Source organism: Perna viridis, chromosome 12 (genome assembly GCF_037379345.1).
Source record: "Perna viridis isolate PV_CMFRI_1.1 ecotype Kerala chromosome 12, ASM3737934v1, whole genome shotgun sequence".
Lineage (NCBI taxonomy): Eukaryota > Metazoa > Mollusca > Bivalvia > Mytilida > Mytilidae > Perna > Perna viridis.
The window spans coordinates 2,674,537-2,700,401 of record NC_142456.1 but is presented as its reverse complement, the minus strand read 5'-3'; the positions used below and the strand labels follow the sequence as shown (position 1 = coordinate 2,700,401).

Here is a 25,865-nt window from a genome sequence, read left to right as displayed (position 1 = left end):
CTTTGAGCTATATCATACTTGAATGGTGTGCCCAAACTGTTTAGTTTGATTGGGTGTCATAGAAAATTAGGCCCTGTAAAGCATTTTATTTCAAACTGCCATTATGTATTTTTAATTTTTCAAACTCGTATCAATCAAATCATACAAGAACAACAGATGTTGGCATAAGTAAAAACAAAGTACTTCTTTATTGTTTAAATATATTTAATTGTATGTATATCAAAACATAACAAACAATAACAAAATCATGAAAATATTGCACTAGAAAATACATGAAATTATAAAAAAAATTAAAAAAAATACAGTAAAATTCCATGAAAAAACCAGGCAGGGGTGATACACTTTTTAATCTTAACAGAATTTACTATTGCTTGTATTCTATTCAACTGACCTATAAAACTCTAGAAACAATAATAAAAAAATACATGAACATGTAGCCTTGTAAAGATGGATATTGATAAATATAATGTAAGGAATATTTTGCAGTCCATCTCAAATAATTTTTCAAATGATTGAAACCTTCTATACTTTTTTGGAACAGCACTATAACAAAATATAAGGATGCACACTTGTATTAACAATGAAAGTTTGAAATGAATGTTACTGTAGGACCTACCTGGCTTTTACATGGATTTCTACATAAATATACATATGGTGACAATAAACAGCTGAAACTTTCTCCTCTATATTTAGTGCTAGTTCACCACCATGTGGCAGTATATGGCTTGTTTATGAAAGAAACAGTCATACACTTTGTACCTTACCCTTGAGAGGTCTTCTGGTAGGTTTAAATGCAGCTGTAGGTCTAATCTTGAAATACAAGCCTCCCTTATTGAAACACAAAATTTGATTCCATACCTAGTATATAAATCAGATGTTTTAAGCAAAGTAAAAAGGGCTTTGACTGTAATATTAGTTACATAATTTGCATTCATAATCAATTCACTTAAGCACTGAAATAACTAATGAAAAATCTACTGCATCAATTTGGTCCTTCAAGAAAAATATGTAAAAGTAAAGCATGTATACAGCAAAAATGCATCTGACAGAATTCCTGTGGGTATTCTTCAATATTTAAATTACTTTTTTTTCATACTACATCCAGTATACTCTTTCTTTCCAATCACTCATGCACCAGTTCTTGTGTTTCTAACTGATCATTCAATCAATGCCCATTGAGACCAGTGATGACACTGAAATATTTCACATAGTTAAATCATAAATTGGTGGATTATGTGATACATGGTGTTATAAGACTGATCAATTATTTGTAGAAATGTAAATTAAGATATCACATATCATGATCCACTGGATTTTGACAGAGATTCTAATTTCTTGTATTTTCCACTGACAGATACCAGCTGTTTTGGAAATGAAATACTTCTGGCTTTAAACTGTTCTTCTATTTTCTTCATCAGTGTTTCCAATGTGTATCTAGCATTTTTTAATATGAACTTGTGCTGAAAATAGAAAAAGCGACAATAGCACTGAACATGATAAGTGGCAAAACATAGTTCACTACCTGCTGTAAGATGAAACAAATGACCTATAACAATGATAACTTTAACAAACATAACATACAATTCAGGAGTCATAACTCACACAAAACCAATTTGAACAGAACAGTTGGTCTATTAAGGGAAGAAATATGAAATTCTGACTTTTTGTTCCCCCATCCACATAGTTGTATTGGAATCCGGTGCTTTAAATCTGAGAGTTACATGAAACAGTACCCTAAAATATACAGTATTTATATATTATAATCACCACAATAACATACTCTGTAAGGACTATTTGAGTACATAATTCATACTCTGTAAGGACTGAGTACATAATTCATACTCTGTAAGGACTGAGTACATAATTCATACTCTGTAAGGACTATTTGAGTACATAATTCATACTCTGTAATGACTATTAAGATTTTTCTTTAAATTTCAATATGTAAACAGAATAACTGCATACCAAAACAATATATACCCTCATACAATTATGTCATGTACGTACTAAATGTAAAAGTGGATTCACTTTCAGTTCTTGAAAGGACTGCTAGTTATTTCATTTATGAATGACTGTTTTCAAAATTTAACAAATTCATTGAATGAAAAATTACCTCTTGTTTAAAATCTGGATTTTTCAGGCTGTCCTCAAAATGTAATAGCTGAGCTTTAAATACTTCAGTAATGGCATCTATTATGAGGGGAGATAACTCCATTGTATGTAATGTCAGTAGATCTTTTGTCATTGTCATAGAAATCTTTGCAAACTGTGCTGTGTTCATTGTCAGTGAAATGAAACAGTTCTCTGAAAAAATAAATATAACTTTACAAAACTAGAAGTTTAAACTTTGGAAATGAATTCACAAGAAACAACAACTCGAATCAAGGAATTCTAGAATTTTTACAGCAATTTTAAAATTTGCTAATCTTTTTTGTTTGAGTGTGAAAATCATAAAAAATGTTGGTGTCACAGTGTTTGACTTACAGGTAGATCAGAAATTCCAATACACAACCAAATTGTTGAGTGTGGGTATAATTAGGGGAGAGTTGGTAAATCTAATATGATGTAATATAAATGTAAAACCATATGATACCCAATAATCTACTAACTCGTGTAACAGATGGTGGTGTACTTATTTACACACATGGATTGGCCTTTGTATTTTATACCTAGCTAACCTACAGTAATATATAATGGAATATATAAACACCCAGCCAATGTAAATGAGTACAAAACCACACCTATAATAAAAAGGAGATATGGTAAGATTCCTAAAGGCAAAGCAACAAACAATTTAACTTCTACAGGTCACAAGGTCTTCAATGATGGGCAAAACTCATAAAGCAAGCTGTAGAAGGCCCCACTATACCTGCCATGAATTATTATATACCTTCTACATATGGTTTTAGATCTAGTCCTACTGACATCATCTCTTCTAAAAACTTCTTACATTCCCTTTCCTTCAGGTGGTTCATCTTTCTCCATTTATCATCCTGTTAATAAAACATAATGACACAAATATTAAAAACACTATTACAGAATATAATTCATTTCCAAGCTAACAGATATTAAAATTCTTTTACAGAATATGATTAATTTCCAATTTTTAATTTATAGAATATTAGATGTCTGTGGCCAACTTTAAGGTTTGTATTATTTTGGTTCAAGACCATCTTTTCATCACTAATACAGATCTTTATAGAAGAAGCCAACTTAGCATTGGATGAATCTATGACATTATACATGGTATATCTAAATCTGTCTTGCCCTCATAAAATATGGCATCAGTCATACGACTTACCCCTAAAATTTCCATTACTTATATACTTTTGAGAGAATATGACAACTGTACATTTTATTCTAGGAAGGTAATTTTTGTTCATTTCATTTGTTGGGGTAAAGTAAATCTAAAGATTAACCTTCATTTAGAATTATTGAACTACATACATTTCCTCTATATTTGATGCCCTCTATCATCTGGTCTCTGGTCTCTTGTACAACTCTCTCTAACTCTGGAGCAATGGTGTCCTCAAACACAAATGATATATCAAATCCTATACTGCAAAGCTGAAAATAAGCAATGGCCAGGTGTATGAAATTTACTATACTATACTGGACTGTGAATATATCCATTTTGTGATATATTAATTTTCAGCATTTTCCTTGAAGACAGACAAGTATCATAAATAAGACCATTGAAGTTGATTTTTAACACCTTTAAATGCTAACTATTTTCTAAAACTGAAAAATTGAATATATTCAATTCTTGTACACAGAATCTGTGTAATTACACAGGCAAATGTGCCTCACATGAGAATCATATGGTTTACACTATATGACTATCATATGAATCAAGCACCATATGATAATCATATGATTTGCTATACATATGATAATCGCATTATTATCACATGATAATGATATGTTTTTCACAAAATATGATTGTCATGTTTTCGAGCAAAAATTAACATATGAGAATCATATGAGAATCATATGACTATCATGTGTAAGATATCATACGATTATCATATGAATCAAGCACCATATGATTATTATATGTGGCACATTTGGCTGTGTAGCTGAAAACAAAAAGTGTAGAAAATATATCCAACAAAATAAACGTTTCATAAATAATTTTTTTTTTATTTGTAAAAAAGGTGGATATCATCTTTTAAATTAAACTTGAGGTGTGTAAGTATATTTATTTTCGTGATCACTAATTTTTGTATTCTGCCTTAAATGACCTGGTCTTGATTATTGTGGTTTAAAAAAAAAATGAGTGTAAGAAAGTTTCAGAGGTGTTTTTTTTTTATATAAAAATAGTGAAAATACTTCTACAGGTAAAAATACAATTTTTACTCGGAAGTCACGTCAGTTGCTTCGAGTATTGTAAGTACAAGAATGACAAAAGGGCTTCCGGCAGATAACTTCACTGACGGAAATGATTTCTTCACATCAATGCATGATTCTCTTTTAAATTTTAAATATTTCACCCATATCTCAACTGAATGATATTTCAAACATTTTAAGTGTTAATTTTCAGCTAAATATTGTCCAACTGGTAAATCAAGACGCCAAACTATTTCTTGCGCTTGGCATAGTAATTTCAAAGAAGATAGTTAAAAGCCAATACAATATAATTGGAGTTATCTCTCTTTGGGTGGTGTTGGATTTTAACTATGCCCCGTGAATGGTATTGTAATGAAAATCATTTTATCAAGAAGCATCACAATTAACATCATCAGCTGCCTTTTTTCAAGTTTAAGGTCTCAAGAACATAAACAAATGCAATAATCTTATTTTAACAATATTTGTGTACATCTTTGTTTTGTTTTGCTACAGGTTGCAAGGGAAATATGGGTTCAACACCAAAACATTCTCAAACCTTGGTCCATGTCATGACCGGCACTAGATAAGACACTGCTTAAAAAATAAATATCAGGAACCTATCTTGCAGGTTGCACGCAAAGCGACTTCCGAATTTCAGCACATTCGGTGCTTTGATTAAAGTAGTAATACAGGGATGAAGAAGAGTCTTAAAATACTTGTTAAACTAAAAAAAATAACTCAATTAAGATGTGCATTTTTATTTCATTTAATAACAATAATATCATTTTCTTTTTGGAAAAATTAAAATGAAATTTTACTGGCATGAAATGACTGTACAGACCTGACACCTGATGCATTTGTTCACTTGAACAACAATTTTTACAATATCTTCTGCAATGATACAGAAGGAAGAATGACAAAGTAGAGACTGGTAAAATTTGAAGTAAATATAAATTAAAACAAAGATATTGTAAAGGTATACGCACGGTAAACATGGATATCTATGAATCCACAGAAAAAATGCCCCCTGTATCTAGTAGTGTTGATTTACCTGTTCTTCACAATGTTGTCTGGCTATCTGTACACATTCTGAGATCACAGTTAAAGTAGATTTCCCTCCAAACAGATGTCTGTTGAATGTATTGACAAACATCTCTAGCTCTTCTCTGGCCCATACCACAAATGCTACAATTACAAAACACTTCCTAAGTATGGGAACAAACGAAAAATTTTCTGACATTACTGTAGGAAGTAAAGCATGTATGGATGAAACAAATTCTATAGACTACTTTACCTGATTCACAATTTTTCATTTGTTTTTTACTGATAAGACTATTAAATTAACAGTTTTGAGGATATCAAAATAACACGAAGTTCCTTACTAGATTACAGATTTTACTAAAAAATAATAACTTTCCACATTTTTGATTTTTGGATTTAGACAAACTTTACATAGTATCCACAAATATCATTTTTCACAGAACGAAATATATTATCCTTTCCTAAAGTTCCCAAAACTACAAATTGTTCACCTCAATTAGGAAAAAAAATGATCTAAGGGTAACCAACGGACAGAGTAGTAGGTAATAGTACTTTTACAAAATATTTAAAAGATCTCAAGAGCCATAAAAAACAAACGCCCAATCTTACCAGACATACAACCGTAGTGTTCTTGGAATGCCTTGGTGAATTCTTTACCAGTTTCTGACAGACAAGGAAAGAAGACCTCACACAGCCTCCTGATGTACAGAGTTGTTGCCCCTTCAAACTTCAGCTGACGGATGTTGTACTTAATTATGGCACTTCTGTTCTTCAGAAACAAATCACAGGCCTGCAAATAGTCAATCAATATTAGTTTAAGAGACATTTATTTGGCAAGGTTTGGAAATGAGTCATAGAATTAAGTTCATTAACACAAATCAAAATGCAGATTATTCTAAAACGAAAGTGTTTCTTAAAAAAATAATTATGGTATATTATCTTTTTTTTGTATATGGCACCACCCCTGGTGTTTTAGGCAAAATTCATATATTTAGGTTTTTAATAGATTTCTTGCCACTAAACTTATACTTCAAAATGTTTGCCTTTAAATCTAAAGGAGATTTTAAAAAAGTGTCCAAAAGATCAAAAATACCCCCAATTTCTTATTATGCAGGGCCAATTAAAGTAGTTGCTGGTTCATCTCCATTAAGTAGATCATGATATTTAGAGAGTATAACTCCCTAATTAGTCCCTCCATCAATTGTACAACACAATATCCCCTACCTGAGCAGACTTCCCTAATCTTATAAGCTGTGTAACAGCCCTCCTTGCAGCCCTAGGTCCTCCCCTCAAGGACCTCTCAGGAGACACCTGTAACTCCCCCATTAATCCCTCTGTCAACTGTTTAATTCTGTGCTCTATTCTAGCTCTGAAATTCAATACAATGAGACCAATTTATACTTTTGTAATAACAGGGTAATCAATTGGAAAGAGTGAATAACCAAATTATGATCATAACTGACATAAGTGCCAAAGAGCAACTAGATTTAACAGTTGTACAGAACTTGTTCAAAGCACGAGTAAAATCTTCAAGCGTTCTTGACATAAACAATCATTATTTGATTATTAACCAAATTGATTATCTTAATTCTTATATAGATTTTTTCCATTATTTATTGCTATTTTCAACGTGTTTTTTTTTTAATTTGTGATTGGTGGATTGACATTTATGTTGTGATGTTTTGGGAGAAGGTCAACGACTGAAATTGTTTATTTAATTTCACATGTGAATTATCAATATTTATTCCGTAGGGTACATTTGATAAATCATTGCTACAAGTATCTACATAAATCATTGCTACAAGTATCTACATAAATCATTGCTACAAGTATCTACATAAATCATTGCTACAGGTATCTACATAAATCATTGCTACATGTATCTACATAAATCATCCAAAAAGGTTAGACTTAAAGGTAGATGACTTACACAGGTAAAATTGCAACATATGTTTTCATATGTTCTAAAACATATGTTTGGGACCAGTTTGGTAAAAGTATGTTTTGTGCTTTCAAAAATAAATAAATTTATATGTTTTGTCGAAAATCATATGAAAACTGTACACTTTTTATTATGTATGAAAGTCTACTGAAAACATATAAATACCATATGAGTTTTATTTAATTGTTTTCCTTGAATTAAATATTTTGTCAGAAAAGTATGTTTTTTCAGGTGTTTCGGAAACGTATGAAAAACATATTAACAATTTTTCCAATGTAGTCCACTGCTTGCATGTATGTCAAAAGGACTTGTACCTTGAAACATTATTTTGTTTGAATTCTTTATTTCTTGTCTCAGCAATCAACTCAACTCTCTGATTTTTTTTCTTTTTGGTTTCATTTGTTTATTTGGAGATCTTTAGCACAATTGCATTGAATCCTTCATCATAATACATTACAGATCTCACCTGAATTCTTTAACAACAGGTACTTTTGGACAATCTTTCAAGTGTTCACTAACTACAATAGAAAATACATAGATACTGAATTAACCTAAAGGGTTTACTTCCAGTAATAAGAAATTTCTCTTTGTCAATAGATTTGATATAATTGAGTTATTTGTTATGCTACACTTAGTCTAGTTCCAGCATCCAGTCCTCCCAGTTTTTTTTCTTACTTTGAAAATAAGATATGACTGAAAATACATGTACAGATTTCCAATGCAAAACATAAGTAGCTATTGGCATGGAGCAAAAACTACTAATATCAGGATTTGTCAATATTGTATCTATACCCAATTTTTACAGAAATGGTCTTAAATTTGAAATGTAGTAAGTTTACAATTTTAGTATTATTAATAAGAACATGAAGAAATGAAACCCTTTTGGTACTTTGTATGAGTTGATCTCTGTGTTGATGACTAAATAATTCCCATTTGTTATTGTTACTTATCTGTATATTTGGAAGTTTCATGGAAATTTCTCCTTAAATGTTCACTTCACTATGCCAGTGGAAGATATAGATAAATACACTAACTATAAAGGTTTTACCAGAGGTTCAAATTACCTTCAAGAAGGAAAGGTTCAGGACTTTTTTGTATCCTGAATGAAAGGTCTACCAGAAGAAATTGATAGGTCCTCAATTAAAGTAAGTGAAAAGTATGATTGGTCCAGGGCCTAGGTAAACTTTAATGGTCCTGGGCCTCAGACTAGTGCTAATTTGAACCTCTGCTTTCCACATTTAAGTTCTACAAGTAAATTTTCTTTTCCTTTTTTTGTGTACATTGGTGTCTCCATTTCATCTGTATGAAAACTTACCATTCTGGAGCACCTGATGTCACTCATGGTATTTTGTGTTAGTTCATAGTGCCAGTGCTTTTTTTCTTATGTGACGTAATATTTTTCTTATCTTCAGTTTTTATGTGTTATCTTTTTTATTGTGTCTTCTACATTATGTATGTAGATTGTTTTAATTTCATGTGCTAATATTTCTGCCATGTTTTTGGATATTGACATACTTGAATCACACCACTGCTGGTGCTTAAGTGTTTTTTAGCCCATATTCGGTTAATGTTTTGTGACTATCCTTTTGGGTGTGAAAATGTTTGCAACTGTCATAATATGTACATTTATAATATTACACAAAACGTACTCTTTTCCACAAAATCTACGGCCCCTTCAAAGTCTCTCTGTGCTATACACATATCTAAATCCTCAGGAAGTTCCAGTATCCAATCAGCATTTAGACAGTCTGTTTCTATAGGCAACATTGGTTCACTGTCATCTTCTTTAGGAAATGCTGTATAATATACAATGTTCATTAGGAAAAACAAAATCTCTCCACTTACCTTACATAGTTATTGTATCTACAACTTAAATATGATGAGATAAAATCTTGTTATATTTCCAGATATAAACATAACACACTGCAGCTAAAAAATAAATCGTCACGTAAACAAGTACATTGTAAATATTTTTGTATAATGTAAATGAAAGACACAAATTACATGTGCATGAAATCTTTTGCAAAAACATCAAATATGATATACTAATAACAACTCTTGATGAAAAGTGTAACCCACTGGTTTATTTCCAACAAGAGATTAGACACCCTTGATTCGTTTATCACATGCAAAAAATGGTCATTATGGGTCTATATTTGACATCACATGAAGACGATTTATATTAGTCCATTTCTTGTATATTTACTATTACTTTCGTAAAATAAACATGCTAAATTAATATTTTTAAGAAATATCCCATGTTAGTATTTATTAATACTTTAAAATTCCTTAATTTCTTCTGTCTTTCTGATACCTTTTCTCTCCTCCTCTGGAGTCTGTGCCTGTTGCTCTGCCAACATCAGAGCTGCCTCTTTCTTTTGTTTATCTCTGGCAGCCTTGGCTTTCTTAGATTCTTCCAGAATATCTAACCATTGTCTCTGTTTAAAATGTATGAAATAATTTAAAGGGAATAAGTAAGTGTGGATGCTAACTTATAATAATTACATGTATATAAAATCATAACTCTTATTGGTACCAATTAACAATGAACATTATAATATTGTGTATTTACTTGTGCCAATACTGTCCCAAATTCAGATGGCTTAAATACCCAGGATACCTTATATAAATTGAAGTATTCTCCTAGAACAAATTACAGGAAGTAAGCAATTTTGATAAAAACAAAATAAAATCTCAATCAACCACTGAAACTCTTAAAATAGAAAAACTGTGAGCAATGCTCACTAACTTAATACCCCTTGCTCCCCCTTTTGGTTACATCCAAATTATTTTAAAATCTGAAATAGGAGGTGCTCAATAGTAACATGTAATGATGATTCTTTAAAAGTTTTGTTAAATTCCATTTAATGATGTAGGAGGAGTAAATGAGATCAGTGTCCCAATATTTATAAATAGTTAAGTCCATGTTTTTCTTCATGAAACCTCCAAATTTATTTGGATCAAAATCTTAATAGGAAACATGTAATAAAGATTCTGTTAAAGTTTTGTTTAATATGTAGTGAAGAGAAATTAATTAATTCATGCTGACAGAAGCTCCAGTTTGCTGTAACCACTTACATATATACAAATGAAAGAATTTCACGTGTCAGTATGCACTGTAAAAATATGATTTATGCAACTGCTATGTATTATGCATTCTGTCAAGTGAACATATCCATGAGTATCAATTTTCACAAAAAAATTTATAAAAATGATTGGCCTTCTAAAGTGTCAAAAATATCACGCTTTTCTGTCTAATGTGAAAATATTGAAATTTAATACAGAGCTTATAGTAACCTGAGAAACTTCTTACATTTAGTTTAAACAACATTCTAACAAACCTTAGCCTTGGTGCCATCAGCCTGATACATCTTGGCATCTGGAAACATAAGGATTTTAAATGCATTCTTGATAGGACCAGCATCTCTGACATTGACTATGGCAAGACTGTCCAGTTCATACAGACCTTGGAATCTATATCGTACTGGTCCTCTCCTGCAATATAGAACACTCTGTTTACAATCTGAATATCATTACAACTAAACAAAATGTAGCAATATTTCCACTTGATTGACAAAGTATATTAAGCAAATAGTTCAAGATGCAGAAGGTCATATGGCAAAATATGGAACAGTTGGTCATCCCCTAAAATTATCTGTACCGAAGCTTCACTGAGGTCCACTTCAGTTTTTGGGGTGACCCACCGGTCTGGTTGCAATTTGACCATCAGCATCATGATATATTGCTACATGATTCTTTTCAATTGTAGTTTACTCCGGAATATTTATGTACATGTAGAAGAAAAGAGAAAACATACATCAGTTTTCATGGCATTCCATTCTGAATTTTAAAGTGAGGCAGTCCATATAATTTCCTAGAAGTTCATATAACCTTATATAAAACAGCAGTTATATACATATCAATGAGTAAAAGAAAAAAGATTGACATGTGTAGCTGTATGTCTCCTGCCAAAAAAGTTGAAGTGCAATAGTCGCATAACTCCTGTAAAATTTGACAAATCAAAATGGCGAGGCAATATGATCACTTACATAATGTGAATAACAAGCCTACAAAATTATGAACAAAATATTTTGAGCAGTTCATGGGGAAAAGTGTGATGGTAGGATGTATGGACACATATATTTTTACATCTCCTTTGGGGAAAAATTATATTTTGATTACTACAATGTATTTACAACGGAAAATAGATTGACATTTTTGTATTTGATCATAAGAACTTCTACTGCCCATCCCAACATCATTGACAAAGCAATGTTGACAATGGACTTCACAAATTAATACAAAGTTGTTTTTTACAACAATCTCTCTATATATACCTATTAGGTAACCATGTGGCAATCATTAGACTATCATTTAAAAGGAAGGCATGGACTTTCTGTATCTGTGTGAAGGACTCAGCATCAAGCTCTGCCAGATCACCGTTGTGTATAAGATGTCTACCAGGAACTTCAGTCACACTCTGTAATGTTCAAAAGAACACATGCACCCCCCTTGATATAATATTTCAAGTAGAACTTAATAGTTTTGGTCCTTTTCTCATAATTGTTTAATACACTATCTCTATTATACATAAGTCAATGAAATAATCTCTTATCTTCTTGATCAGAATGCATTAGGATAACCTTAGTGTGTGAAAACAAAAACATTTATTCACATATATTACTGCTGTTGGACATACACATGAGCCATTACAACTTATGAATCAAAGTGCTGTTAGCACTGGGGCTTTTGGATTCTTGTGAAAATTGTAGCATGAACACAATTTACAAGATTACATGATGAAAAATATAACTATAATCATACATTTGTATTTCCCATATTATTACAAACTATTTTTCCTAATATGTATAATCTGAATGTCAATCAATACTGAAGTAAAAACTGTAATTGATAGTTAAACAGTATCCAACTTCACATAAATAAACAAATTTTGTTCTGTTTCATCTTATCCCCAATGTTTTAAATCTGTCCAAAAGTTAATTTGCAATTACATACAAAAGTTTTTCAACAGAGTATTATCCTAAAAAGCAATTTTACTTGAACAGAACTAATTTCAGTTTAAGAAAATAATTTCTCTGATCAATAAAAGATTTTCAAAACTAGACACTTTTTATCCAATTTTAATTTTCTCGCCAATTTTACTAGGTTAAATTCACTGCTTTTCACTTCCTGCTTATTAATCATGAAAAAATGATGATAAAATGGAGATTCTGACTGATAATTGTATTAAATGGAACATGCTTAGCATACTTAATGAAAGAAATAACATTAATAATAGCAAAAATGTTGAAAAAGGGCAATAACTCCAACATGGCTTAACATATTAAAATGAAAATATATCTGCAGACAGATTTCATTTTGCAGAACACTTTCACTCTAAGTGAACCTAATCCTAATGGTTTTGGAGATTTATGCAAAAAACTACTGTCTGACCCCTATGCGGTTATTTTTAATAACGGCAGCCATGTTTTTCGACAGATCAAAAATCCTCATAACAGTTCTATGCAGAATACATTCACACTAAGTTTGGTTCCAATTGGTCAAGTAGTGTCAGAGGAAAAAAGTTTGAAAAATTGTTAACGACGACAATGATGATGATGGTCTCCAAGTGATGGCAAAAGCTAACATGGCCTACAGCCAGGTGAGCTAAAAGGCGTTTACTGATGTTAAAAAATAGCACTCTAAAATTGAAGGGCAAATATTTTAACAGATTTAAAAAGAATAAAATCTTGCATTAGTACAACTACTGGTAAGACACTATTCAGTATACTAACAGAGCACCCTTCCACTTTTTCCAGCAGAAATGCCAGGTTTTTTCTTGTGTCATCTTCAGGATTTTCTTGGCTCTGTTCCATAGGCTGTTCGACAATAGCTTAAATGAAACATGGTTGTCACATTGATATAAAGCATATTTGCAATTCCCCAAATTTTAAAATATTTTTTTTTTAAATATTAATTTTTTGTATAAAAAAATTAGAAGTTTTCACTGGGTTATTTTAGCTATTTCGATAGAGCAGACTATATTAATGCAGATGAAATGTCATGAAAAACACCTGTTTCATGAATGTTGAAATCACAAGGAAAAATGTGAAAAAGTTTTTTTTTAATATGCCTTTCGTTCTGACTCCTGTGTAGATTTTCTAGCACTCAAATAAAATATTACATTTTAATCAGGTCAAATAAACATAAGACATACATTTTTTTAAGCCATTTATATAAACAATCTGTTAAATTTACACATTCGTTTCTGACTTGTTTGTCACAATTATTCAGAAAATAAAGATGACAGTTACCTTTATCACTGACAAGTGACATCTCCATCATTGAGTTCATCAAACTTTTCTCCTCTGTCAGGATATGGCTTAGTTGATACATCTCACCTTCTAAAACTGTAAAATATAGGGGGGTTTATTCTAGGTTATTAAGTTAACAATAACATCCTATGAAACTCATTTCTATCCGTGCTTTGTGATTCCATTGAAACTTATCTCTTGATAACAAGAAAGATGCATGTCTAACATGAATTGTGTTTTCTGTTTAAATTCTTACTTTCCTTTGAAAGAAAAAAAATAAAATTAACGCCTTTCCCAAAATTTTCATAAAATGATTAAAAATAAGTCAAGGACAGAAATGGTTGAGTTGCCGTAAAATACAACAATTTGGTAAACATGAAGTAAAAGTGCAACAGAACTGAAATCACATTCTTTGATATGAGAACCTATACTGAAGTTGCCTACCAATAGCTAGTGGCTTTGATCAACAAAATGTCAATTTGCATGAGTGCAACCTGGCCAGAAATTGTTGCTTTAGTTCACACATTAAAACCTTTGTAGTTGCTCCAGCAAAATCTGAAAATAGCTTGTGAACTTGAAATGTTGGAGAAACATACACATGTATGTAACTATATTCTTTCTTTCCTCTTCTTGCATGGCCAAGAACCCATTACTTGTCGAAAGCAACATACTTGATATTTCCTTTGCTGTCTCAATGAACTGTGAGTAGTTTCTGTAAACATTCTGTTTCAAGGCATGAGCAGTTTCATCAGATAATATCTGGATCTTTTGTTTCATCTGTAGCAGCTGTTCTTCTCCACCCTCTGTCTGCTTACTGACAACTGAAAATGCAAGTACATTTGGATGTTAACATGTATGAAATTTAATGTTCATCACTTAAAACTTAAAAAAAATAAATAAAAAAAGCTATTGTTATGTTCATGTGTTAAACAATTTTTATTCTCTTTATACATTTAGATATTGTGTATGTATATGTACTTGAAAAGTTAACAAAGGGCTACAAGTCGAATAAAAATATTAACTGCACAGGTGTTCTTGATGGAGCACAGTATTAGAAAATAACTGACTATAAATATGTGAATTAAAATTGCAATTTGTGAGATTTATGATGCCCAACACAGTCCTTGTGATAGTTGGTAGTCACTGTTGAATGCTCATCTTCTTTTCTTCTTTCCAATACAGTGCTGGATCTGTATAGACATGAACAGACTAATAATTAGGTTAAAAAGCCAACAGCATATAATGGCAGGCAGGCTATTTACAGTTAAAAACAAGCCTCTTAGCTGAGGTAAAGTTTGCTGATATCATCCTCAAAGATGTCCTGGGAATCAGCATCTTTCAGGTGTTGAGTCAGACTGTTCCTGATTGGTATTGTTGCTGAAAACAATGAGTCTTGAATGGCAAGAAGTTGAAGGAAGTGCATGAAGTGGCCTCTTGCCATTGCTCCAGTTGGATATTGAATCTGGAAATGCCGGACAAGACTTCTCAGATATTCAGTATTATTACTTTGTGCTGACAGACAATCCGTTTAATTATCAACTTTGATATTTTATGATGTAAACTGTAACTTGAATTTATACATACATAATTAGGTAAATTGAATTGCTTTTCTGTGTCAGATAAATGCCATTAAATCGTTATAAGACGTTATTAAAATCGTCTTCCTCCCTCTCCGATTACATTGATGTTAGTCAAATTGAATTAAGCTATTGATACTTTCTGAAAAGTAATCAAATTTTGTTTATTAAAAAAATCAGTAGAAATCAATCAGCTTATTTGAACATCATTGACTTTGCTGACGATGACAATCGCAAATTTGACAGATCCGAGATTTGTTAACAAATGCGCTTCACTCCCTGACACTATAAACCACCCCCCCCCCACCCCAAAAAAAAAAATTACCAATCAAAACATTGTAATTACCATCAGAATAAACACATGCCCCAATCATTGATTTAGGACTGGTATATATGTAGGTGGTTAATAAGCAAGAGTAATTGGGAAATATGGTACAGATGACACAAATTTGAAAACATGGCGCACACCAAATGATCATGTGGCTCTCGTTTGAGAGTAACACATTTCACAGTGCCATGCAAAAAGAGGTCATGAAGAACCCTGCTCCTGCAAATCCATATTACCTGCTGATGGTATTGCATTTATAGTTGATCGTAATTACCTAACATTTGTCAGGGTTGAAACTCACAAGCCAGTTGTCCCGCCACTTTTGAAATCTATTTACCGGTCTGTCTTTTCTGTCCCCACTGGATTTTATTGTATGTTTCGGGAGATGTTGGTCTGCAAAAAGTCTTGCTGTTAACATGGTTAAGTTGAATGATGATGACAAGATGTTAATGAAGATTAGAAGTAGTAAAGAGCCTTACACTGTTCCTTAGGGCATTTTCAATGTTACTGGTGCAGGTTAGGATTGTTTGCCTTCCACTTCAACTCTATGAGTCCTGTTGGCAAAAAAGCTCTAGTGTATTAACATGGATACCATAATGGTCAAGTTTAATTGACAGTCACTGGTGCAGAACTTTGTCAAAGGCATCAATGAAGTCTCATAATACAGCATTAACTTGATCCTGGTCATTGAGACTTTTTACTACATGTGTAAGTCATGAATTGTAATCAAATGTTTTTCTTCCTGAACCTGTGCTGGTTACCTGAGAGGATGCTGTACTTCTCAAGATGGTTGAAGACTTGGCTGTGTACCACAAGCCTAACCTAAGCTATTCAAATTATGTAAATACAGCAGAGAGATTATATTGAGTAAGAAATCCTTTATTTCATTAGAATGAGTATTTTGCACTACTGCTGTTTTATGTCTTACTGGTTAGAACAGAGTCACTTTATTCAAACACGAATTGCTTTCAAACAATAGGGTCCAAAATTTTAAGTAACAATTTGTAACAGATTTTTTATATTCAGCACAACCATATGTGTTTTCTAAAGCAATGATATAATATGAGACATTCACCAATGATTCAATTGTCCAATTAAGTCTAAAACAGGGTATATTTTATTTATTGTATGTCTAAAAAGGTTATGTTTTGAATTATTTTTTGTTCAGAATAAGGTGTAATTAAGCAAATGCTATGGTATTAACACAGAGTTATCCAAAATAATGTCCAGTAGCCCACTTCCCCAAACACTGGGCACTGTCATGATTACTGTACAATCTGATAGGAAATTAGAAAGTGTACTTTGTACACAATTCTTACAACAATGTGCAAAAATGCAGTAATCTAACAACAAATGGAAATTCCATCTGACCAGATGAACTTGGTGGGTCCCACCCTTTTCCTGGTTTAAAACCAGATTGAACGCTACATTCATTATTTTAGTGCATACATAGTACTACATATATGTATGTACAATCATACAAAACCATATCTCACTGCAATTATGCATGTCATCCATATAAAATTGTGTAGAGTAAACTCAGCATCTTTTTTTTTCATTTGAAAACTAACTTATTACGTTTGTTGGCTTCATGACACAGCTCAATATATAAATGTGTATTTAGTTCCATGTACCTTCATGTTAAATACTAACATACCTGCCAACTTTCGAAAATCTCCCATGGGGATTTTTAAGCGGGACAATGTGTGAACCAATATATTCGGGACATATTTTGCAAATTGCAAGGGTTTTACTGTTGTAATGTATGAATGAAACAATCTCTATAGCATTATAGTGCCTTTTTCAGTTGAACAACATATTCATGCACTATAATTGATTGAAGTTTGTAAGTCCCTTTTTCTGTTGGTTTCCTCCAAACCTAATTAAAATTTCTAAGTTTTAATCAAATTAAAAAAATAAATAAATGAGATAACTTTTAATTACATTCAAATTCATTTCTACCAAATGAGAATACATTGAGCAAATCTTACCGTCTTCCCATTGTTGTTAGTTGAAGGGGGGTAAGTATTCAAGTTCAGAAATTGAAGAATGATTGTAGTCAGTTTATTTGTCAAAATTAGCTTAACTTGGAAACTGTGTCAGTTTGATGCTGCATACTCTAGAGGAAGAGTGGAAGGAAACTTGGGCAACCCTTACTTTTCATTAAATGTATGCCGTGAGGTGCAGTATATGAGGAATGTAACAAATATTCAAGAATGTGTCTATACTGAATTTCTAAAATCCTCACAATTTTAGACGAATACCGTATTTTCCAGTGAATAAGGCACACCGGACTATAAGCCGCAGGGTCGATTTTTGTGGAAATAAGGATAAAATCCACATATAAAGCGCACCCAAATTGACGATAAATGTGGCTATTTTCAGCTACATATGATACTATTTATGTTTCTTTTTCAGGTAATTTGACAAAAGGGAGTGGGGAAGTAAAGGTTTATAGGGTTTTATTTTCAATAAAATTTGATATTATGCATTATAATTGTCAATAAAATTATGATTTTCTCGTATATGTCGTCTTATTTGTTGTTTGAAGTTCGCGATGTTGACTTTCACCCCACGCTGTACTCATCCAAGCTGTCGCCCATTTTGGGGTCGTTGAGCAATAAATTTGTTTTGTTTACATTTAAAAGGAATATGATGGCTTTCTATAGTTATTACAACAATTTGTCTTTTAATTATTCCAAGCAAAATTTATGGTAAAAATAATGCACTGCTGAAATTACAGGAAATGTGAAGACTTCAGGGGAGGTAACTCATTTTGTATAAACAGTGATAATTTTAAAATTTGTTAACACACATGGTTCTACTATTTTGAGACCTGTTAAAATGACTGTATTGTCTTATTGATAGTGCAGTAGAAATTAATCTTTAGAAAATAATTGGTTCACAAAATAGTGGTATATCCAATCAGGATTCATTTTCTAATTGTCAAACCCAGTCAGCTGATTGTTCCTCTGAGAATATTTACCTGTGTTATGGAGATTATTTACCTGTCATAAAATGTACCCTTACCTCTTTAGACAGCAATTAACACCTTTTGTCAGATTATGACTCTTCTAATTAAAGAAATGAGATTGAAATTATTTGTCACAATTTTTTATCATATACTTCGTAACTAAATTTTGTTTTGTAAAAAATTGTATGATGAACATCATGTGTAATTAACTTTGTAAACTTCCAGTTGTCCGTTATTGTAAAAAACCAGCGTTTTTCAAAGATATTTGGATAGCTTTAATGATTTTTAAATAAATTACTGATGTTAGGATGCAACTAACAGATATTGTGAACAAGTGTCCTGTGGACGCACAATGTTTCAACCTGGCACATCCAGCAACTTTTTCTTGCGCCCAGGACGTGTGTACGCGCCTAAACGAGAACCCTGTTATAGTAAGGCAGTGGCTCCTGGTCCATGCATTTGTGGACAGGGAGCCTCTTCTGGCTAATCGTCCATGCATCCGGTTTGCGTCAAAAACATACAGAAGCATGACGGAAACGTCCGATTCGTTACAGAAATTTTGCCGCAACTGTATGTCTATTAATGTCATCGTGAACTGTGTTTACATTCAATAAACTGAACAGTTTTCTGTTAGTGTTATATACTAACTTGACTGCATATTTGATAGTGGGAGCAAGCCCCTGTGCTTGAAAATAGACAGGTTTAATATTGGTCTGACACAGAACAAGTCACAGAAGTTATGATTATGACTGATGCATTGTCTTTACCAGATGTTTTAAAAAAAAAAATTAATTCTAGCCCAAAAATAAAAATATACCAGGTGTTAAAAACGCATGGAGTGTTCTTAAAATTTTAGTTTCTACAAAGATGGACCACTGTGAATGGATATGTTTCACATCTGCTTGCTGTCTGGAATGGTTACATATATAAAATATAAAAGATCCTAGAGTTTGTTAAATCCGTATTTTGGATTATAATTCTGAATGAATTTTAATTGTTATTTGTTACATCAGTGATTTAAACATATTTGTATCATTACAGTCCTCAACGTTAGCCACTAGCCCGAAGCCTGGGGCTAGTAAAATCAGCCTCAGGCTAGTACAGTTTAAATGTCCGTAGCCCGACCGGGCTAGTCCAATTCGAGTTGTGAAGGTGTAAGATTAAAGTGTTTCAATGATCTACAGTACGTTGTTGTGTTTACATCCTGTCCGAAATATAATTACAAAGTTATGACAATGTCACTATTGTTTATTTTTGTCATTATTTACTTTTGCGACCTTTTGTCCTTTCGTGTCAAATCATTCCGAGTTAAACCTGACGATATCTGAAAACCGGGCGTTAATTAAAAACAACAATATGCCGCAACGTTTATTTTATGTTAGAGTTACTATAAAAAACGATGATTAAAAGTAAAACTAAATAAAAACTAATATATCGATTTATATAATAAAATCTTTCACAAATACTTGTAGGACAACATAATATTTAGTTGTCAAATTAAAATTACCGTGGTTCTTATTTTGATTTGAGGGTCGTTGTTGTCCGTCGATAGTTTTCGGTATTGAAATTTTAGGGATGTCAATCGAACTCCTCAGATAATTTGCATGTCTCTAATGTAAACAAAGATGGAGGCACCCAAACTATCATGGCACGACGGGGCGATCCCTGGTGAAAAAAGGAAAATCATTATCAATCGTACCCCCCGAGGAAGCTGCCAAGAGTAAGAAAAAATACGAAATAAATAGGAAAAGAGAATTCCTCGACCAGTGGAAAATAGGAAGGAAGTGGCTGGTGTATGATGCAAATAAACATTTAATGTTTTGCAAATTTAGTATAGATAAAAACGAAAGTGGTAACTTCACTGACTGTTTATTGAATCAATAAAATATATATTTCATTGATAAATTCTTTATTTTTTTTTCTGAATTTTTCGGGCTATTAGTTTTGAGTTCGGGCTACCAAAAATTCAAACTTGCTAGCCCAAAGGGCTACTAGACAAAAAATTTAAAGGCAAGGACTGTCATTATGTATTTATTTTGTAGCCCCGTGCAGGTCCAGGTGTTAAAAGAATAGGCCTGCAGCAGCGCTAAGCTTGTCGTATAAGGCAACTAAATAGAGCTCAGAAACCTAGCCGGGGCTAGGCGCTCTGCCCACAGAGCAACTGGGATGTGTGCCCCAGGTAGTGAAATGGGGTACCCCTGGCATGTTACATGCTGGGGTTGTCAGGCTATAATACGGAAAACCTGACCACAAACCATAGTGGTGCACAGTGTTGGGAAAGATGCCACGTTCCTCGCACATTAAAGAACCCTGCTGTGGTATTCGATAGGAGTAGGAACCTTTGCGCTCCGCCACAGGAGGCTAAATTGCCCGACCTTACCCATCCCCCCTTTTTTCAGTGGCAATCGAAGTTTGTCGACCCTAATGTCCTTGTGTCCCATCCTTTTTTTTTTCATGTCATGTTCATTTTATCATCCATTTCATGTTCATCGTCTGAATATAGCTGAAATATTGCTGCTCGGACGTTAAACCCCAACAAACAAACAACAAACAAACATTTATTTTGTAAAAAAAGAATTTCTCACAACTTCTACATTACGTTAATGAACCGCTTCCGTCATAATTTTCTATGTAATTGACTCAAACCGGATATATGGACGATTAGCCTGTAGAGGCTCCCCGTCCACAAATACGTGGACGAGCAGCCACTGCCTATTTAGTAAACTAATCTGTCTATCAATCAGAACTTGAAGTCGCTTCTTCTATTTCAAATATTTAATTGCTTTAATTCACTTACAGTGGTCCGGATCAAAATCTTGCTTCGACAAAACTCGTGTCAATCCCTGCTCCACCCTAACTCTACTTTCCATCATCTAAATAATCAGTTTGGCACAGTGAACACAGAATCTGGCATCAATAGGGGCAGGGAACTACTCAACCGGAAGTATTTCACATAGGATATTTCGTCCCCTTACCACGTAATCCCTACTAACTACATTCAATTCTGAATGGGGTTTTTCAATAAAGAAAATTATATTTCCTTTTGTTTTATTGGGTATGCGGGCGGAGTATTATGAGTGATTCGGTTATAGATTGGGTATTTAAGGTCTGTTTGTATCATTTAAAGTTATCGAGTTCACACCAAACCAGTCCGACAAGTTTATTTAATAATATTATGTTTTGTAAGTTAATTTGTCTGAATAAATTATAATGATGTTCATACAATTTATATTTTTTAGACTACTACGACATGAGAAGATGATGGTCGCCACTGACAAACTTGCAGCTTTGATTTTTCTTTTTAAATAAATTGCTTTGGTGTGCCTCTCCTCCTATATTATTCTTTTTACTTGCCCTTATAAAATGGAAATGATTTATGTTCGGACGAACGTAGTGAGGGAAAACATAACATTGTTTGGTTTCTACCAGGCGTTTTTAGGGGTTATGGAAAATTTTGAATTTTATTCCATTTTTTAAGGGTTATAAATTTTTAAACCCTTTTGGTAAAGAGAAATATCTTGTCTTTCTTTTGATGTCATTTGTAATAGGGCATCTAAGCCTCGTTCTGTGTTTCGTTTTCTTTACCGGAATTTAAGACGTAGAAAGTATTGAGAACCGAAGACCAATCTGCATTTTATTGTTTACTTCCGGGTACTCGAAACGCTGTATAACAATGCAAAATCTTCTATTTTATGTTTTTTCTTAATACCATTATCATGTAGAAATAGATATTTGTCATTTTTATCGGCAAACCGATTCGGCTAAAGAATTAATCATTTAGCTAAGTCAATTAACTGGCTATTTAAATCTTACTACCTACTACAAGGCATGTAGACCGTCCTACCACACTTGAAAGAAAAGTAGAAACATAAAAAAGAACAAAATTTTACTGCGTCAGCTATCTTTTTTTAAAGACAGTACTTGTTTTTCATGTTCGGTTTTGTTTTGGCGGGCATTTTGAATTCGGCAGCCGTTTTGAAAATCCGAAACTTGCTTGAGCATGTTTGATTATCGAGCCAAGTTTGGTTTAACCCAATGAATATCCAGGACATCGAAGAACAATGCGAAAACAATGAGTCGCAAAACTTTGTTTTGGTAAGTTTATAATGATGTTTATTCAGGCAAATCATTTATACATACAACCTTTTACAGCACACTTAAAACACGTATTTGTTATAATATAGTTAATAGATGAATGTAATTTTGACAGCCTTCCCATAAAGCCATGCACAGCAGCTTATTTCCAATCGGGTCCATGATTTGAAAAGCTATATGAAAATACTTAAAAATATATTCTTGTTATACACAAACAATGATAAAAATATATAAAAATAGCCTAATATAACGTTCTATGCTACTAATGCAACCACAATAGGTATATGGTGTATATGTCAAAGAGAAAACAACCCCACCAGGATGAAAATGTCAGCCCAAGGCTACCTTTTGGTCTTCAATGAATGACGAGGAAACCTCATACCACAGGGCCAACTGCAGCTGGCCCCAAAACATCATTATACACAGTTGTCCCTATATACTCAAGTAAAACAAAAATAACTAAAGGTAAAAACGAAACAGGACATGCATACAAAGGCAAAAAATGCGTGATCACACCCCTTTTAAAACTGGCCAATGTGGAAAAAATGTTATACAATTAAACACAAATAAAAATCAGTTCAAGAAGTATTAAGTCCCTTGTTACAACCGAAATAAAAAAAAAACTGAATTGAAATTACACAAATGTCCAAACTAAGCACTACCAGCAGTTAATTGACATGCCTCTCCAGATCAGTTTAAACATTCAGAAAGTTATGTCCCAATTTATGTCAAACCCAATTCTTCCCATGCATGTTTAGAATCACGGTATATCATATTTTAAAAGGGTGTGTGATCACGCATTTTTAGCTAGTATTTTAATTTCTATGTAACGACCCTATGAGCGAATCAATGTTAATACCAAAAAAGCTATATATAATGATTAGATTGATTGATTGATTGATTGTGGGGTTTAACGTCCGAGCAGCAATATTTCAGCTATATTCAGACGATGTATATAAAATGGATGATAAAATGAACATGAAATGATGATGAAATGAAAAAAAGGATGGGACACAAGGATAATAGGGTCGACAAATTTTGATTGCAACTAGAAAAAGGGAGGGATGGGTAGGGGCGGGCAATTAAGCCTCCTGTGGCGGAGCGCAAAGGTTCCTACTCCTATCGAATACCACAGCAGGGTTCTTTAAAGTGCGAGGAACGTGACATCTTTCCCAACACGGTCAGGTTTTCCGTATTATAGCCTGACAACACCAGCATGTAAAACGCCAGGGGTACCCCATTCCACCACCCGGGGCACACATCCCAGTTGCTCTGTGGGCAGTGCGCCTAGCCCCCGGTTAGTTTTCTGAGCACTATTTAGTCGCCTTTTACGACAAGCTAAGCGCTGCTGCAGACCTATTATTTTAACACCCTGACCTGCACGGGTATATAATGATTAGACAACAATATCATAGCTATATCCCTTAAGAATGAGCGGTTTAATTAACTTTTTGGGTAAGTATCGAGGTATCCGTGGTACAAGGTATATTAAAATACAAATTCATTTTCTTCTTCATCTTATAGCCTCTGCACTAATAAAAATTTTAACCCCAATTTTTTAATGCTTGTTTGTTTGTTTTATTTTTTTACAGAAATTGGCATTTTGTTATATATAAAACAATTTTTGCTACAAATTTTGAATCTTGAATACAAAAATTAAATTTGATGCCGCAGGTACATTTCGGACACCTAATTTGAATTTTCCTGCCAATTTTACTTGTCAATGTTATTTGCTTACTTCTCCCCGACTTATGCACGCCAAAAATAAGTACCTCTCACCACCTGTGTCTTCATCATAATATATCTATAAAATGCTAAAAGAATGGTTTATGTGTGCATGCTTAAACATTTAATGTTTCTTGACACATTCTACAAAAGTTACATTTCCTTACTAAACATATTTCATGGTTCAAAAGTTGGTCCCTAAAATCTTCATGGCAATTGATTAGAATACTAGATCTCAATTTTATTTGCAGCAATAATATAGACTATAGATAAGCTGAATAATTCATTACCTGAAACATATTTACTATTAGGTCGATTTCCGTCTTTTATGAATAGTTTCACATCATTTAATTTGGGGCATTTTACAGCTTGCTTTGTGCACAGGGGTTTCCTCCCACTATAAAATATGCTGCCCAACTAGCATACTAGTTGAGCTGCATATTTGATAGTGGGAGCAAAAACACGAGCTTAGTGGTATGGATTTTGCTGATTATTGAAGACCGTGTGATGCATGGCCGGTAGAAGTTTAATTGGATAACTATCTCATTGGAAATCATACCACATCTCCAATTGTTATATTCCTGATTTTGAGAGTTATTGAATGACATAAAAGAAATTACATATGGACTATATTTTGTATGTACGTAGTGTGCAGAAACAGTAGAGAAGTTTCTCTGGTGGCAAAAATAATATTGATCCTAAAGTATCAAAACCCTCAAAAAACAATCCTAGCATATCATCTTACGATGCAATAGCACAGAGATCATAACACAAATACTAATGTATTTTACAAATGTAATTAAGTTTTAATATGCTTCCCCTCATTTTTATAGCTAGAATTTGTTTTAGGATTATAACCAAAACAATAAATCAAAACCTTCTTATGGAACCTTATGGTAAGATATTGTAAGAATCGAAACACTTTCAATCGTTGCATTGTTTTGAAACATGTAACATTATTTTTGTTTAGCCGTTATCAACCAGTGGCGGATCCGGGTGCCGGAGAGCCCACCCCCTTAGAAATTTTTTTAAAATTGTTGAAAAATTGTTCAAAATACCGTCAGAACGCAGGATTTAGGGCATGCCCCAACCCCCTAGCAAATTCGGATCACTTCGTGATTGTCACCGGTGATCCTGTCATGAAATTATTTTTGTCCCCCCCCCTTTACCTAAAACTGGACCCACTACTGTCACCCCTCTAGTGGCTAAACGGTGCAGGCCATTACCGTCAATATTCATCCCAGTCTGACCTTTGTGGTACTAAAAAGCCATATATCTATATTTGAGTTATTCCAAGCGAGGCAAGATACGACCTCAGTGGTTGTACCCTGAGCAGTTGGGGCAAGTGTGAACAAATTATTAGTTTTTGACATACTTAGGCATATGTAGGACTTACAATTCATTATGGACACAAAAATGGTTTGGACACTATATTGCACCCAGTTTTAAATTCAATTAAAAATTTTCAAAATCCGTCCAAAATTAAATAAAAAAGTCGATTTTTTCGTCGGAAGTGGTCCCTTTGGCGCCTTAGAACTAA

The 25,865-nt window shown here is 32.9% G+C and overlaps 1 protein-coding gene across 2 annotated transcripts; it reads right to left on the bottom strand.

The window, feature by feature from the left end:
• Positions 1-186: 186 nt before the first annotated feature.
• Positions 187-21,547, bottom strand: LOC148600766 (exocyst complex component 8-like). 2 transcript variants are annotated; one of them, XM_088554701.1, is made up of 16 exons: positions 21,303-21,547; positions 14,298-14,447; positions 13,627-13,722; positions 13,108-13,205; positions 11,650-11,792; positions 10,654-10,807; positions 9,627-9,750; positions 8,962-9,108; positions 7,779-7,830; positions 6,595-6,739; positions 5,980-6,160; positions 5,381-5,514; positions 3,448-3,567; positions 2,891-2,993; positions 2,114-2,304; positions 187-1,460 (listed from the first exon to the last, which is right to left on the bottom strand). In XM_088554701.1, exons 1-16 carry the CDS (start codon positions 21,376-21,378, stop codon positions 1,299-1,301), a joined length of 2,076 nt encoding a protein of 691 aa, XP_088410827.1. In that variant the 5' UTR covers positions 21,379-21,547; the 3' UTR covers positions 187-1,298. The 2 variants fall into 2 exon arrangements, with proteins under 2 accessions (XP_088410827.1, XP_088410828.1); XM_088554702.1 differs by lacking the exon at positions 21,303-21,547 and adding an exon at positions 15,806-15,827.
• Between the last annotated feature and the right edge of the window lie 4,318 nt (positions 21,548-25,865).

Bases quoted from the DNA above. Each gene is read 5' to 3' on its own strand.
- LOC148600766 (XM_088554701.1), bottom strand. From the start codon at position 21,378: ATGATGGAAAGTAGAGTTAGGGTGGAGCAGGGATTGACACGAGTTTTG. The intron at 13,206-13,626 runs GTAACTGTCATC...GTTTCATTTAAG, and splicing joins GTCACTTGTCAGTGATAAAG to CTATTGTCGAACAGCCTATG. The intron at 9,109-9,626 runs GTATCAGAAAGA...TATATTATACAG, and splicing joins TCCAGAGGAGGAGAGAAAAG to CATTTCCTAAAGAAGATGAC.